General features: G+C 40.2%; 1 protein-coding gene across 3 annotated transcripts in view; it reads left to right on the top strand.

Moving 5' to 3' along the window:
- Megf10 (multiple EGF like domains 10) overlaps window positions 1-17,732 on the top strand; it is a 171,123-nt gene that overhangs the window by 133,720 nt on the left and 19,671 nt on the right. For all 3 annotated transcript variants that reach the window (XM_005324140.4, XM_078048105.1, XM_078048094.1), the window contains 5 exons: window positions 451-553; window positions 11,485-11,631; window positions 12,859-12,993; window positions 13,518-13,646; window positions 16,966-17,094. In XM_005324140.4, the coding sequence (XP_005324197.2) occupies window positions 451-553; window positions 11,485-11,631; window positions 12,859-12,993; window positions 13,518-13,646; window positions 16,966-17,094 (643 nt within the window). The remainder of the gene's footprint in view (window positions 1-450; window positions 554-11,484; window positions 11,632-12,858; window positions 12,994-13,517; window positions 13,647-16,965; window positions 17,095-17,732) is intronic.

The following is a 17,732-nucleotide window of genomic DNA, read 5'->3' as shown; positions in this document are numbered from 1 at the left end:
ATTTTTAATGTTATAGCTTATTTATGTGGGCCAGAGTTCTCCTTTTCTGCTTAAGAAAGGAATGCATTGTAGGGAGCACTGAACTATGTTATAAAAATCTTTTTAGGAACAAAGAAAATATTTTTATGAATTGTGGCTTATGATTTTTTAAAAAATTAACCAGCATATTTACATATATTGCACACATGCCCACCAGCATATTGGTAAACTTGGTTTTACCACTCATCTGTCCCAACCATGATGTCAGTTATCAACCAGAATTTGAAAGATTTTTGAATACTGATGTTCTGAAGTCCACATTCTGAGAACCAAGAAGATCTGGGACTTGGTGATTGTAATGTGCGCTCCTGAGAGGTGTTAGAGGAATGGGGTACTGTATCCAAAATGTCTGGCCGTGGCCCTTTTGCCTCCAGGTTCTCATTGCTGTCTTTGGTGCCTTCATCCTTGCAGGATGGTACGTATGGGCTCAACTGTGCTGAGCGTTGTGACTGCAGCCATGCAGATGGCTGCCACCCCACCACGGGACATTGCCGTTGCCTCCCTGGATGGTCAGGTGAGAGCCCAGAGTCCTTACTTGGAAGGGGAAACCTGCCAACTTAATGACCTATTCTATTCCTTACTCTTTCAGAGAAATACACAAGTCGACTTTTCAGAGAATATAGTAAAATCTTTAGTAAGCCAACACATTTGTACCCAGGAAATGTAATCACTAGGTGTAATTAATCTGCAACCCACCCCCACCCCATGCTGTTTTTTTTGTTGTTGTTGTTGTTGCTGATTTGTGCAGGGTCAGTTTTCTTAATCATCCATGTAGGTTCCAATTGCTGGAATTTAGGCAACAAGATGGGAGAATGTGAGTTGCTATGAAGAGCTCAGAAGGAACTCTAATGGTATAATTGGGCTTTGAGAGGAAGAAAGGTAGAAATAAACCCTAAGAATATAACTAGGTCAACCTAGTGAGATGAAAATATTAATATTAATAAGGTTTTACTAGGCAAATACTTAAGTATTCTTTCCTAGAAATAAAAGTCTCAAAAACTTTCTTTTTCTCACAATTATGTTGGAGTCATGACAAATTTATGATATGGTTGAGTACAAATTTTCTAACCACAGCATGGGAATTTCTCTTTATTTATGTGGCTTCCTGATTTTAGCTAGGAAGTTTATCAAGCTAACAGTGGTCCCAGAAGAAGGATGATGATTTTGCTCATGATCTACAGACTTGTTTGTTCATTTAGTGCCATCTTCCGAGTCCGTAAATCATGAGCAAAAACACGGTTCTTCTTCCAGGACCACTTTATATTCCCACCAGCAATGAATGAGGGGTCCAGCTTTTCCACAACCTTACCACATCTGTCTTTTCTATTACGGCAGGGGTGTCTCACTGTGGATTACTTCTGTGTTTCCCTGATGGCTTATGATGTTGAGGATCTTTCCATGCATTGATTAGCCATCTGGATATCTTCTTTGTAAAAATATTTATTTACATCATTTGCTCATTTTTAATTTTTTAAATTATTGAGTTGTAACAATTCTCTGTATATTTTAGATGGATATTCTTTATTATTTATGATTTGCAAGTGTTTTCTCTTGTGAGGGTGTGTGTGTTTTTACTTTCTCAATGGTGTCCTTTGTATCAGAAAAGTTTTTAGTCTGAGAAAATCCATTTTCTCTCTTTTGTAAATTTTGTTGCTTATGCTTTGGTGTCAAATTTAAAAAATCATTGCCTAATCCAAGGTCAAAAAGGTTTGTGGCTTTCTTGTAAAAATTTTGTAGGTGTAGCTTTAGGTTCATTTCGAGTTAGGTGTTTTCTTTTTTTTTTTTTTTTTTTGATGTGATATGCTGAGGGGATCAAACTTTACTCTTCTGCATGTGACTATCCAGTTGTCCAAGCACAATTTGTGGAAAAGGAAAATTCTTTCCTCATTGAATCTTCTTGACATCCTTTGTCAAAAATCCCATTAAAAGCACATGAATGTAAGAAAGGTTTTTTTCTGGATTCTCTATTCTATCCCATTGGTCTATATACTCATCCTTATGCCAGTACCACACTGTTTTGATTACTATAGCTCTTTAGGAAGTTTTAAAATTCAGAAATGTGAATCCTCCTGCTATTTGGGGGGGGGGAGGGGCAGGTACCTGGGATTGAACTCAGGGGCACTCAACCACTGAGCCACATCCACAGCCCTATTTTGTATTTCATTTAGAGACAGAGTCTCACAGAGTTGCTTAGTGCCTCTCTTTTGCTGAGTCTGGTTTTGAACTCACAATCCTCCTGCCTCAGCCTCCTAAGCTGCTGGAATTACAGGTGTGTGCCATTGTGCCCGGCCCTATAGCTTCGTTTTTTGTTGTTGTTATTGTTGTTTTTCAGGATTGTTTTGATTGTTCTGGTTCCTTTGAATTTCCATATGAATTTTTGGATCAACATATCAATTTTTACAAAGGAGCAAGGTGGAAATTTAGTGGGGATTCAATCTATAGATCAATTTGGGGAGTATTGCCAACTTGGCCATACTCAGACTTCAGATGCATAAGCATGGGATATTACAGGCAATCTTTTCAGGGTTATCTGTCAGATCCTTAGGATTTGTAGAGTTTCTTTACTTTGTGATAGGAGTAAACTGAGATGAATTGTCATGAGCTTGATCTCTAGTGTCCGAGAACCACCTTGGGAAAGAGGCCAAGGCTGGTGCCGTGAACTTCATTTTCTGTTGGTAGAGACCACAGACAGAAGACTTCCTAACCTTATGGTTCCTTCTTGACTTGCAAAACTCTGACTTTACAATATGAAAATTCTACCTTTCAGTTTCTGTTGACTCTCTGTTTACCCCATGTTAAAACTGAATCACACCGGGGATTAAACTGGATTTCGTTACCCGAGTTCTTGAAGTCCTCAAATGGACTGACGGGTACTAATTTCTCAATGACCACCATTAAGCAAAACAACATTTTGAACTTTCTGGCCAATTCAGAAGTTTTCTAACTGAGAGGCCTCATCATTTGTTTTGGGTCATCTGCTACCAAATCCACTTTTGTCTTATGAATATATAGAAGTGTAAGGTATCCTGGAATACCTCATCAGTACTCAGGTGTCCACCTGCTTTGATTTAGACTGAGCCTGTGAAAGGCACACACTAGTAGACATGGGAAAAGCAAGAGATGATTTGGCCTGAAGCCAGGCAGAAAATGTGTTGGTTGCATTCCACAGTCTGGGTCATGGGGTAAGACAAATGATCGCATCTGGCCTTAGACCTATCAAGCTCCTGCGGGAATGCAGTGGCTTTGTCACACAACGTAATCTTGTAATCCTCTGTCCATCTGTGACTGGCTTGCTTCTCTAAAAGGCACAGGGCTATATCTCTTATTGCCCACTGCGTCTTTGCTACATGGCCTGTGTGTCTGTATTGTTCCTAGGCCAGCTCAGTTGTCCCAGTGCCTCATTTCTTTGGGACCTCTGTGTGGGCTGTTGATGTGCAAACATCTGTCAGTATCTAAGCCTGCGTGAGTTTGTCTGCCACACTCACAGAACCCAGTTGGTACAAGCAAACATATGTAGAGGAAAATAAAATTCCAAAGCTTCAGAAGCACCACTGGACCAAGATTTGGCTTATTTTTCTAAGAGGACAGAGCAGCTTGTGTGTGTTATTTACACAGGACATCATTTTGTTGTCGACACTGGACAGACGCATGACCTTTCGTTGATAAACTTGTCGTCAGTATTTTCCTTGTTAGGGCCTTTGTCAATAGAGAGAAGGCTTCACTTTTCATCTAGGCACCAGGTGGGGGCCACACTGTGAACAGAAGCCCAAGGAAGCAAGTAGTTCTACTTCCTCTCCTCTCGCCGCCAAGATGGCTCTAGTTGACACATTGAGCATCGCCAGGTAGGGTGGCAGTGTGGGTATAGCGGCAAGGTTTCTTGAAGAAGTCAGAGAAATCAGCACAGGGGCCTGGGCTCTACCGCTGGCCATGTCCAGATGGTGTGAAGTGCTTGTTTCAGGATCAGCTGGTTTGGAGCCATGGAAAGGGTGAGAGAAATCAACAGGCCTGTGTGGTCATCACCACTCATAGCTTCACCCTGTCATTAACTGGCTGTTTTCCTCCTCTAGGACAGTGGCCACAGGCTTTTATTTATTTATTTATTTATTTTTAAATTTCTTTTATTTCACTATAATTGATAGTGCCTACTCACAAAAAGTCTTCAAAATGTGTGCTATTATGAAGATAACCAAAACAAAAGCTGCATGATACCTCAGCAACTGTTTCCAAAAGAAGATCACCAATTTTTTTGAAAATAAGGATGTGCACTTTTATGATATGTGGTTATTTGGAGCCCTAATTTATTAACATTTTCAGCTATTGGGCTATTTTTTACTGATTTTTGTTTTTTGTACTAGGGATTGGACCCAGTGGTGCTTTACCACTGAGATATATCCCTAGTCTTTTTTTTATATTTCATTTAAAACAGGGTCTCACTAAGTTTCTGAGGCCTCACTAAGTTGCACAGACTGGCCTTGAACTTATGATCCTCTGTCTCAGCCTCCTGAGCCACTAGGATTACAGGCCTGTGCCCCTGCTCTTGGCCTCAACAGACTATTTTTGTTTCTTTCTTTTTTTTTTTTTAAAGAGGCAGACTGCAGTAGAAAAACAGGGGAAAAGGAAATAACGTCAAGGACATGGGCTATGTCCTGAATTCCTCCTATACCATTGCTACACACACTCACACACATTCCACATGCACACATACACATAACATACCCACGTGTAAGCACACATACATACACACTGCTATAAAATGAGACTGGCTTTTCCAAAGTCGTTCTGAAATTCTACTTGTCAATATTAGTTTTATATAGATAGATATATAAATGTATATGTATTTTCCTAAAGTAATGGATTGATATACTCTATAAAGTATTTCCTGAAAGTGATAGAAATATATTCAGTCAGACAGAACACCTATTTGCTGAGTATTACAGCTAATCACAATTTCATTCCAGCTGTCTGGGGACACATGTAATCTGTAGCCTGGTCTCCAGTTCTGGCTAAGATCACCATCACCTGGGAACTCTTTTCACTTGCATATTCTCAGTCACCACCTCACACCAACTGAGTGAGAATTTGTGGAGTGGGAAAGAGGAGAAGATACAAGGGGAGGAGGATGGAGCCCCCACAGGTGCAATTTTGTACAAATTTGGAAACAACTCGGAAATCCCTCAGGATGCACTCTTTAGCACAAGGGGTGAGGGCTGGATGTCTGCCTGATTTAGCTCCTTGGCTGAGCTCTTCTGCTGCATACAACCTGCACAGCCTTACTTGACAGCCCAGTCTGTCATGTTAAAAGTTACCCAGTAGTCTAAGCAGTACAGTTACCAGTATGCAGAGTGGATTTGCTGCTCCTTGTTACTATAATTATTGAAGAACTTGGGGTGCAGGGGGCATTTCTGTGACACAAGAAAAATCAATGGTAAAGAGAAGGTTTCAATATGCATTTACACTAGAATAAAAGTTGAATTCTGAACTGTCAGAAAAGAGGTCAGGACACCAAAGCAACCTCTTGGCCTCTTGGGAATGAGAGACTAGCAAGGCAGGGTATCATGCTAAGGAGGGGAATGGAGAATAACAGCTTAGGAAGAGGAGAACTGGGAGCAGTAGCCCCTGAGTGAAGTTGAGAAGAATCCAGCTTCCTCACTCTTCCCAGCAAGCAGAACAAGACTTGTTGTGGTCCAGCCCCTCTGTGCAGCTCTCCTTTCCAAGTGTCCCCAATCACCACAAGTAAACTGCTGCTTCAGGGACTGATTTGTCCCCAGGATCTCCCATGAGGCTAGTGATACCTGAATTGTTACAATAAGGGAAGACCTCCCTTCCTCTGTCCAGTGACACATACCCGCAAAACCAAGTTGGAGGCAATAACGTTGTCAAGGGTTGATGAACATGCACCCAGTCAGCCATAGTGGAAAGGACTCACTATCTGACCCTTTTGGGCACCCAGTGGTGAATAACATGTCTGCTGGTATCTGTGTGATTTTAGGAGAGGAAGTCGTATTAAAGCAGAAGTTTGAGTCCCTGAAGTGATGATGGAAGGAGATGCTCATCCCCTGCACCCCACACCTAAAGGAAAGAGGCTGTGGAAAAAAATCCAAAGCTTCCTGATGGCTCCAGCTACCCAGCAGCCCATTCTGTGCCATTTTATCTGGGCTCAGATACAGACAGTCAGTACTCTCCAGTGCTTTGGTCTTACATCTACATATGCAGACATCGCTAACTTATATGACCAAGACTTTATCTCAACTTGGTTACCTATGTGAAGAAATTCTGTTTTAGTGGATCTTTAAAATCCATAGTATCCAAATAGGAAGATTTAGCAGCCATCTGTCAATTGTCTTGAAGTTCTCTGCCACCATACTGTGTGGGGGCTGGGAATGGGAGATAGAGGTTGTCAATCCCCATCCTGCACAAAGCTCACCTTCTACCAGGGCAGACACTACAGATAGAGGTGGAGACAGGATGAATCACTTCTCATGCCACAGAAAAGCAGAAAAAGTGTTACGGCTAAATGCTAGAGTACTTCCCTTCTATAATTATCAAACTCAATTATTATTAACTCATCTCTCCCTTTAATATATGTTTGAAAGATTTTTGGCCAGGATCAACACCACCAAATATTTCAATACTGGCCTAGGGAATGTAAACAATTAAGCAATATAAAACAATATAAACAAATAAGGACTGGGGGTTGTATGTCTAAGAGGGGAAATAATGACACCCCAGACGATCTATTTACTGCATTCATACCATAAGCAATGCCTGCTGAATGCTGGTTTCACATTGAGGCCCCCCGGCATAATGCATCAGGCATTAAATGCAGGGACATTTCTTTAGAGCTGCTTAGCTGAAGTTTATCACGATCACTCAGCCATCGCCTAGCAACTCATGAGGGCTATCAAAGAGCTCTTTGTCCTCCGTCCTGGCAAAAACAGTTCCTCACAGATCTCCTTATCAGCATTGGAACATTTATCAGGGAAAAAAAGATGCTTCTATTGAACCATAGGTCTCCACAAATTTAAAAGCTTTAAACCCCCTTCCCGTTTTGCTGCTTCTACTAAATATTTTGGGAAATTATTTCCTAAGGTAATTAGTATTGATGTTTTTGTAAAAAAAAAAAAAAACATTCCAAGGAAATTTTGTTAAGTTATCTCATAATTTTTCATTGCTCTAATCTGGTTCAACATGAAAAACACACAGGCCTGAGCTCCTGGAAGTTTATCCTCTCAAAAACAAGGAGGTCAGCCATTTCTACCTCCGTAGCTGGAAAGAGCGACCACTTAGGTACTTACCCTGGAAGATGTTGGGCTTCCTGATTTGAATAAAAACTTCTTCAGGGAAGCAAAACATGCTGTGGTTGCTTCCCCAATTGGAAAGGAGTCCTGAATCACGTAGAGAAGAGGAACTGGGCTTATTGATCGATTCAAATATTAATGTAACACAATCCATGTACAAGCACCAACCTCTCTTTCAGAGTTCTCAGATCCCCTCTGCACACCATCTTCTGCCCTCCTATAAAACACAAATGTAGTTACACTCTATCCTTCTTAAAAGTTGTTCCTTTGGTAACACCAGGAGGAGGCTCACAGTCCACATCATGGCGTTCTTAGTTTCCCTCAATGTGGCCAAGGCCTGATTGCTCGCCCACCTCACCTGCTCATCCCAGCTCCTGAGTTTCAGTTGAAATTTGCAATTCCTAAAGGTTAGACACATCCTTCTTTGGGCCTCTAAACCTTGTATCCTCTATTCCCTTAGCCCAGAGCCCTCTTCCCACTTTGACAAGCCACCTCCTTCCCTGGCCATTGTCCCTAGACAAGGCTAGATATCTCTGTGGCCATTATTGCCCTGGAGTTACTGTTCCTAAAGAACGTCTCACCAGCAAGCCGCATCTGGTTGGACTTCTTGAATATTTATTAACTTAAAATCTATTCTCCATCTTTGGTAATCAAGGAAACAAAAAGATGTATTATAAGACTTTAGCAAAATTGGCCAAGAATAAGATGAGACCCATAGAAATAATTAAGGAATAAGAGACACACGTACACACAGAACCAAAACCTTATGGTTAAAACAGACTTACAACTATTTATCCTAGAACACACCTCACCGCAGCATTTTTTCTGACATGGAAGTCAAATCAGCAGCCTTATACTTAGGTGTATCGTAGAGAAGCACTTACCAAAGACTCCACCATGAACCTCATCGCCAGAAATTCCACAATTAGATATTTGATAAATTCCACAATTAGATAAATTCCACAATTAGATAAATATTCATGTTCTCCAGACCAGGCACACCTCAGCAATAATAGATTTATCTTGTCCTTCCCAGAACATAAAATGGAAGGCAAGGTGGCAGAGGCAGGGAGGGACCATGGGGGAGGAGTAGCTGTGGGAGAAAGGATAAGGAAGAAGTGGGCTTTCCATCTTTTGCTGGACTTGACCCCTGGAGAGACATACCTGATATTTGTTTTCAAAGAAATTAAGCATTAATATCAGCAAAATGATGACTTATTTTTACTGATGCTAGATTAAAAGGGTTTGAATTTTTAAGAAGTGTTTGATAGTAGAATGTTTATAATTTATATCCAAAGGAAAGATTTATTTGCAGTCTAAAAATAAAAGTAATTTAAAAGTAAGCTCTGTTCGGCTGAAATATGCTGATATGATTGGAGGCTGAAGGTTGATAGATGACCCCTAGAATTGAGTCTCTGGTAAAGAAATGATGGGTAAATCACTGAGACAAGCTTACCTTTGCAATAGATCTCCTTGCCTTGTTGCTTATATGGAAATTACCTTGATAAAGTTGATTATGACTGATGATTATGCTAACTAGCTGGACAAACCTCTTAAGGGAAGAGGAAGCAGATATGAGATAAAGCATCACTTTATTCAGAGTGCCAATCTGGCCTGTTGTCATTTTTCCTAACATGCTCTGACTGAGAGTGTGCTAAGCTGTGTGTGAATCATGATGTCTATAATGTAAAAGAGCAGCAGATGCCTTTGAGCAGCAACGTACTCTACCCCTTAAGAATGGAATGTGTAAGTAATGATTTGGCAAGTAGTAGATGAACTAAATGGCTAAATCTCAATCTCCCAAATGCCACTCCACCAAAAAAAGTATCAAAAATCAGTACTAATTTTCAGGATTATTATCAGATTAACTGGATAATCACTTAACTTCTATATCATCAAACTTATTTTTTTCTTTTGAAAAAATTGATTTGTTCTTTTAGCTATACATGACAGTAGAATGTATTTTGACATATCATACATATATGAAGTATAACTTCCAATTTTTGTGGTTGTACATGATGTGAAGTTAAACTGGTCATGTATTCATATAAGAATATAGGAAAGTTATGTCCAATTCAGTCTTTCCTATTCCCATCCTCCTTTCCCTTACCTCTGCTTACTGTGAGTTAGCATCTACATATCAGAACATTTGGCCTTTGGCTTTTTGGGATTGGCTTATTTCACTTAGTATAACAGTCTCTAGTTCCATCCATTTACTGGAAATGCCATAATTTCATTCTTCTTTAAGGCTGAGTAATATTCCATTGTGTATATATACTACATTTTCTTTAACCATTCATCTGTTGAAGGGCACCTAGGTTAATTCCATAGCTTGGCTATTGTGAATTGAGCTGTTATAAATTTTGATGTGGCAGCATCATTATACTTCTTTAAACTTTTTACTGAGATTTCCCTTAATGGTTCCAGACTAAAATGCCTAGGGTTGTCTGAATCTCTGTGAAGCGGTGGTCTCCATCTTAGCTGTTGTTAACAGGAGCCTGGTTATAGTCAGAGATTAGGACCTGAATTCCTGGAACTGAGAGTAAAGCCTAGTTGGTTAGACCTGTTGATACTTTCTTTACATTCACAAAACAAAGCTTAGGTTTGCAGCTTCCGTATGAGGTGGACTCTCACTCAGTGTATTTGGTGCTTCTGCTGGAATGAATGGCTTAAGATCCCATTGCTGGTGTATCACATTTGGAGAGGGTAGAGTCTGCAGTTCCCTTACAGCTTTCTCAAAGAGACTTGAAAGATAATATATTTTTTGAACATGAGAGAAAAATAACCCAGTGGGCCCAGATCACATATTTTATTTTATGGGGAACATTTAAATCCCAATCAGCTTTACAAAGGGACCCGGTCTCCTTTCTTCAGCCAGCATTCCAAGCTGAAATGAAGTCTATTGTTGATTCAAGTTAGACACAACGAGGTCTGTGCGCTTTCATGCCTACTTAACAGACTTTACCACGTGGGAGACTTTCAGAAGGAGCAAAGCAGGAACAGTAAAAAGTGGGAAACCATTATTCAGAAGAAATGGCTGTGTACCAACTAGCAGCACCCACTTTGGAGTGTTGGAGTGCTCCGTGTTAAGGTTCTGGCCACAATGACTTTTCTCTTAATTGCTTTTGAAGCAAAAACCGGAATGCAGAAGAACATGGCCTGCTCAGCACCCTTAGAGCTGATCGTGTTCTGGAATCCTGGAGGGTGTGCATGCTTGTTCTTCCCGTGTTTCCCTCTGGTCTGAGGCCAGCAGTCGCCAGTTCACTACTAATTGTAACTCATTGCCTTTCAATGGGAAGGGCATTTCTCTGAGTTGTGAAGAATTCTGACTTAAAAAAAAAAAAAAAAAAAAGAGGCCCTCATTTTACTTTAAATGCAACCTTGTGAGAGACTTCCATGTACTTCAAATAAAACCAGTTTTATTCTCCTTTTTGAAATCTTGGTTTTTCCTGATATTTCCTTTGGACATTTATATATGCATTCATGATTGATGCTGAAGTTTTTCTATTTCCAAAACAAGAGTTCAACATCTGTGACCATTTCATAATTATCGATAGCTTAGCCCATAGCTATAAGCAATAATTGTGAAAATGTGAAACTTTGCCTCTATTCAATGTGAGATTAAATTTTTAAAGAGGAATTTGGTGAAAAGTGTTAGTGTATTTTTTTTTTGTTCTGCACAATCTATCCACAAAATATTTTAAGACCGTGTTTATTTGTTTACTCCACAATAGGGTTTTCTCGAGGTAGAACAATTTAGCTACTCTGTGCTGTGCCTTATCATTGTACACTTTGTTCATGTCTCTGTGAAAACAAAAAATGGGGGAAAGAAGGAAATCAATAGTATTTTTGATCAATTTTACCTTCAGTAGACAGAGCCCTGGGCTCCCCTGTTTTTCCTTCCTATTAAAGAAGAAAAATCGATAAAGCAAAGGTGTTTTATTCCTTCCTTGTGACTTCATAGAGAAGACTTCTGGGTGTTATTTTAACACTGGATGTTTCTGTGTTTGGGTGTTGATAAGATGACCATCTGTTGCCCAGGATACTCAGTTTTAACACTGTGCACTTAGTCCTCCTGTTTAACTAGCCTCTGCAGAAGCCCCCACGTGGTCTCTCCCTCAGCCCTGCCCCCTGTGCGTTGTTTCAGGTGTACACTGTGATAGCGTGTGTGCTGAGGGACGCTGGGGTCCCAACTGCTCCCTGCCTTGCTACTGTAAAAACGGGGCTTCGTGCTCCCCAGATGACGGCATCTGTGAGTGTGCGCCAGGATTCCGAGGTACCACTTGTCAGCGAAGTAAGTGTCTCATTAGAGGGATAATTTCCATCTGTCCTTCCCTGGGCACGAGATACAAAATAATGACCTCTCTTTCTCCTCTCAGTGTCTAGTGATGTTCTGTTGCAGCCAAGGGCAGAGGAGGGTGTAATAGTCCCCTCTCCTTTGCAGAATTGTCCCCAATAAAACTTTCCCCACAACTTTATTCTCTTCACCCTTCAGGACTAACCTAACAGATGGGGCTTTAACCATTTCTTCCCAGTCATGATTTCATTGCCACATTGGCACCAGAAACCGGATATGATTCTTGATTTTTTTTTTCCTGAGAGCTTGCAAATGGTGTTCTAGAAATCCACTGACCTGTAAATATTTTATTCAGCAATTTGGCATTGGTCTTACCTCAATTACCAGAAGTCAACATCAGCCAAACCTTGAGGCAAATCATACATCTGCTAGTAATCTTAACGTCAGTGCTACGGGGAAAAGAGAATTGCAAAGTTAAAAATTGGGACTGTTGACATTGGTTGATAGAGTTTTTGAGTTAGGAAATGATCTATAAAATTTTACTATATTTACTAATTTTTAAGTTAAGAATTGATCTATAACATTTTACTACATCTTTTAGTAAAGGTTATCAGGAAAGAATCTATACCTAATTAGAAGATACACTGTTCTAACATTTTAAGTTGCTTCTTTTGTTACCATTAAGAGTCCATGCAGTTACCCTCTGTTTAAATCTGATTAAAGCCTTGGGAAGCACCTAAGAACGTAGCATTTTGCTTACTTGATTTCCAGTACGATCATGGACCTGGGTCATTCTGAGGAGGAAAGATCTAATTTTGTCTATAGATCTATGTATTACCAATACTGATTCCTAAAGAATAAAAGGATCAGCAGCTTATTTAGAACTTACTAGTATCTAATTTTTTTTTTCATTTCTTTATTTGTTCAACAAAAATTATTTGTGTCCCTGTTCCCTGCCTGGCCTGGAACTAATGATAGAAAATAAATAGAAAAATAAAAAGGACTAAGCCATTCGCTTGCCCTGGAGCAATTCAGTTTAGTGGCTTCTTTTCCTTCCTCAAAAGTTACATCATCCTTGTCCTTGTTCTTGTTTTATACTTGGAAAATTCTCAGTATTATTGTTTCATTGAAGTTTTTAAACCTCAAAAATCTTTAACTAGCTTCTGATGTAGAATATGAGGTAAATGCATCTCAGAAAGGTAACGATTTCTATTGTGTTTTCAGTCTGCTCCCCTGGTTTTTACGGGCATCGCTGTAGCCAGACCTGTCCCCAGTGTGTCCACAGTAGCGGGCCATGCCACCACATCACAGGCCTCTGCGACTGTTTGCCTGGCTTCACGGGTGCCCTCTGCAATGAAGGTGAGGCATGGAGGTTTTGGAAAGAGATGCGTGGAGTTGAGCCAGCCCCATGCTCTGTTCTCAGACTTCCTGAAGGATACCGTTGCAGCTGTCAGCCATTGAAGCCCTCTAGGATGCTGTGTCTGCAGCTTCTGAAATGCCTTGGAGCTTTGGAAACATGGGCTTGCCATGCCAGCCAAAGCTCTTTATTCTCTGAACTATGTTACTCTCCAGTTTTAATTGGAAACACCCTCCCATGAAAAATCAATACGAGGAAGGATGTTGACTCCCTGAGCGAGAAGCCATGAAATCAGATTTCTAGAAATGAGATGAGGTCTCCTAGTTCGTGATGTCTTAATGAGAGTCTTTGGCTCATGTGTTTGTAAAAACAAGCCCATTCAAGATGAGGGATGCTGCCTAGCAGAGGCAGCTAATAAATGGGCAGCTGGGTTGGTGACCTTTGAAGTCGTTTCTTGTCCTTAAGGGGCTTAGGATTCTGTGAGATGGGTTGCGATGTGAATTACTAACATGTGGCTTTTCCACAGTGTGTCCCAGTGGCAGATTTGGGAAGAACTGTGCAGGGATTTGTACTTGCACCAACAACGGTACCTGCAACCCCATTGACAGGTCTTGTCAGTGCTACCCAGGTTGGATTGGCAGTGATTGCTCTCAACGTAAGTCTTGTTGGAGAACAACTGATTACCCATTGTTTGTTTTCAGGTGCCTTAGGATTTACTTACGAGTGTTTGTACAATCAGGAAAGAATATGTGATCAGTTATAAAATGCATTCTAGTTTTTGAATTCCTTTCTTCCCATTAAGAATTCTCTGCAATGATTCTATATCTAAATCCAAATGATGTCTTGGGGAAAACCTAAATATATAATAATTTACCTATTTGCTTTTCAATGACTCACCATCCATTGATTTTTTTTTAAAAAAAATAAGCGTGTTTAGAAGTCTATCTCTTTATTTTGTTTTTATATGGAGAGTTAATTATGGACACATGAAGAAGAACTTAAATGAGGTGAACGTTAGAAACCTGTTGGGCTTGTGAGCAGACCACCCACCTCACTGCAGCTCATATGCTCAACTTCACCTTTGCTACCCCTACCCCCTTACCCTACCCCATACCACTGTATTTCAGACAGGGATTGTGTGACCCTAGGAGGAACTGTGTAGATGACTTTTAGATCGTCAATGTCATGAAAATGTGCCATTGACCATAAATGGTTAATGCTTTGAAAGGGTCAGTGCAACTTTTAGTTCTCAACTTTTGACCAAGGATAACATATGTGCAGCTGTACTCTGATTCCATTCACTATAAATTTCATAGCACATACTCAGTTTACGTTGAACCCACTCACCATGCACATAAAGCAAATCAAAACAATGACTGGGTACTGATTTTACATGGTGTTTTTTTTTTTTTTGGCTACTTATTTCAGACTCCATAGTTATAATCTGCAAATATTAATTAATGAGCAATATATTTTGTCTGAAGATTTTCTTCTCAATGTTGTTTTTTCCCTGAGTAGGGCAGGCTGTTCCCATTTCTGAAGAGTAAGGAGGCAGAGCCCACTGTAGCTCTTTGGTGAAGTGTTATCAGATATAACTCCTTGGTGTGTGCTTCACTGTTTGGTGTGTGGGGGGGGAGCACTTCAGAAATAACAGCATACTACTCAAATAAACATTTAAAATCTACCATCAGTTGCAGGAATCCAACTCAGAATGACACAGGGACGGGTAGAGGAACAGATATTGAAACTGAATGACACAGTTAGGGAGAAAAACAAGCCCCAATATCATTGCCATTGCATGATGGGTATACTGTGCTCCATTTAGAGTACTCTTTATTTTGGAAGTTGGTCACTTCCTCATTTGGAGGAGGAATGTGCTAGAGGGAACAAAAATGGGAACACCACTATGAATGGAGACAATCGTGTCTCCTGTTCCCATAATCACTCTAGAGGATGCTGATTTATTTGGCAAAAGCCTTTGCTTCTCATGGGGATCATTGACTTCATTGATTCCCTTATGGACTCTGTGGAACCATCTAATATTTCTTCTTGGCTGATTTTCAACCTGTCTAGAAAGAGAAAAGTCCACACAGTGAAAACAGAGACTTTGAAAAATTAAAGGGATGCATTTAAAGGGACAGGTGTCCTTGGTAAAATGATTTTTTTTCCAAGCCTTTCTCTCCATTTACTTTTTAAAATATAAAAATTCTGATTCTTATTCCCATTCTCTGATTATAACCACTATAGGGAGTAAAGCCTAATGCAAGTAGTTTACCTTAAAAAAAATCTATTATGAGGGGCTGGGGTTGTGGCTCAACTGTAGAGAGCTTGCCTAGGACATGTAAGGTGCTGGGTTTGATCCTCAGCACCACATAAAAATAAGTAAATACAATAAAGGTATTGTGTCTGACTACAACTAAAATTTTTTTAAAATCTATTATGAACATAAAAGGGTTTACAAAAATGTATTAAGTATCATCTAAGGAATCAGTTATTTCAGGTAAAGAATGCTGCATCAAATGTCAGATGAGCTACAGGCTTAATCATTTCCACCCTGAGTTTTTCTATGGCCTTAGAAGAAAAGAACTGTATTAACCAAACAAATAGTGGATATTATTATTTATCTGTGTGACCTTGGATAAATCACTGTTAACTTTTATTAGACCTTAGTCTAATCCTCTGTAAAAAAAAAAAAAGGAGGAGTGTTGTCCTCAAAAATCTACTCTAGTATTCACTCTAGATCTTGAGCATCAGCTATTTTTTTCCCTTACTCTTGAACACAAATGATTTACACAATTATGGGAGGTTTTTTTCATTTTTAAAAATTATTTCAGATTATTTATTGTTTTTATTGGTCCATATTCCCTATGGGGTAACCCTGTATAAATTACATGTAATCCTTGTAAGAAATTATGTTCCTGAAGCATTTGTATAAATAAAAATCGGGGGGGGGGGCGGCGGTGTAAATCAAATTATTTTACCTCATGATCTTCCATTATCTGACTTATTGATTGCTGTTCCATTGGCAGTGACCCCTAATGATTCTGAGTTATTATTTTCTGCTTCTTCCAGTTAAGAGTTTAATTGCAGCCTTAGGGTGGAAAACCAGCCTATAGCCACAATCCTGGAACACACTGACAAATGCAGGATTTCGAAGTCAGAGACATGCATTGCATGACCTGGGGTCTCCAAATCAAACATCCCCCATCTGATCTCTGCTGGAATGGCCTCTCCTTGGACAAGCTTCTTTTAAAGAAGTAGCTCCCGACCTTCTTGTCCTCCTTGCGATTTTATTTCCTTCATGACGCTTACCATCATTGTTTTTTTCAGTTGGTTGAGTGATAGGCTGGTTGGCTGCCTCCTCTACTCAAATATAAGCATCCAGAGGGTGGTTTGCCTTGGACTTGGTCTTGTGCTCTGCTATCTCCCTGTGCCCAGAACAGTCTTGCCACATAATAGAAGTGGAATGTGTGTTTGTTTCATAACCAAATCTGTAAATTTGAGATGATTCTTGCCATCACCTTACTCTGTAGTTTTGAATGAATGTGTCTGTCAGGAATGATGGTCATGGTTGCAGTCAGAATTGCCTCTTGAGTTTTAGTGCAGAATTTGGGTTTTCTTCACTAAATTGTGAGGGTTTGTTTTTTTGGGGGGGTGGGAGAGTACTGGAGATTGAACCCAGTATGCTTTACCACTGAGTCACATCCACAGCTCTTTTTATTTTTTTATTTTGAGATAGTGTCTTGCTAAGTTGTTAAGGCTGACCTCAAACTTTCGATCCTCCTGCCTCAGCCTCCCAAGTTACTAGGATGAGCCACCACGTACAACTAAATTGTGGGTTTAACATGTTATTTTAGTCCTCTGTATACCTCTAATTTTCACATGTGAGGAACTATGCACGGGTGAATGGAATTCCTTCTGCTTGGTGCTGGTCTCAACTCTAACATGCCCCTCTATGCTTTTTATGGTTTTAGCATGTCCACCTGCCCACTGGGGCCCAAACTGCATCCACACTTGCAACTGCCACAATGGGGCTTTCTGCAGTGCCTATGATGGAGAATGTAAATGCACTCCTGGCTGGACGGGACTCTACTGCACTCAGAGTAAGCAATGAGCCTTCTGAGGCCCACTAAGGGGAGCCATATCCAGGAATAAACAGCCTCACCCTTTGTACCACCTAAGCTCACCAAGGGTCTTTTCTTGGAGCACTTCATCTTCCCAATGACCTCTAGATATCTGAATTTCTCTAAGCAGTTAAGAGATACCACTTTCCAAGTATTCTGCCTCTAGGTTATATCAGGACATCAGGTAGAATCATGCTATGTGGAATGGTATATAATTTCTTTCTCTTTTCTCCTTCATCCAGACCCTATTTATATCATGCAAATTGCCTATCACTTATTCTAATAGTGCATGTCAGTGTAAGTGATAAGAGGTTGGAAAGGTAGGGAAGACAACAAGCCTCACTTCCTAATTTACTTTGTGCCATTGGAGAAGAGGGAATTCAGTGGTTCTTAAACTTTAGTGAGATTCACAGATGCTCAGAGGAGTGGGCAAATAGCATTCTGGTCTCTCCTCCAGAGTGAATGATTCAGTAGGTCTGTGCTGGGATCTGAGAATTTGCCTGTCTGCTGACTGGTGATAGTGTCACTCCAGGACCATGTTTTGAGGACACTGTTCTAGTTCTTTTTCACCTTCTGTGTCCTATACTGTCTTAGCCATTTTTTCTTCCTTGAGACTT

This window comes from Ictidomys tridecemlineatus, chromosome 1 (genome assembly GCF_052094955.1).
Source record: "Ictidomys tridecemlineatus isolate mIctTri1 chromosome 1, mIctTri1.hap1, whole genome shotgun sequence".
Classification (NCBI taxonomy): Eukaryota; Metazoa; Chordata; class Mammalia; order Rodentia; family Sciuridae; genus Ictidomys; species Ictidomys tridecemlineatus.
This window is presented reverse-complemented; position numbering and strand designations above follow the sequence as displayed.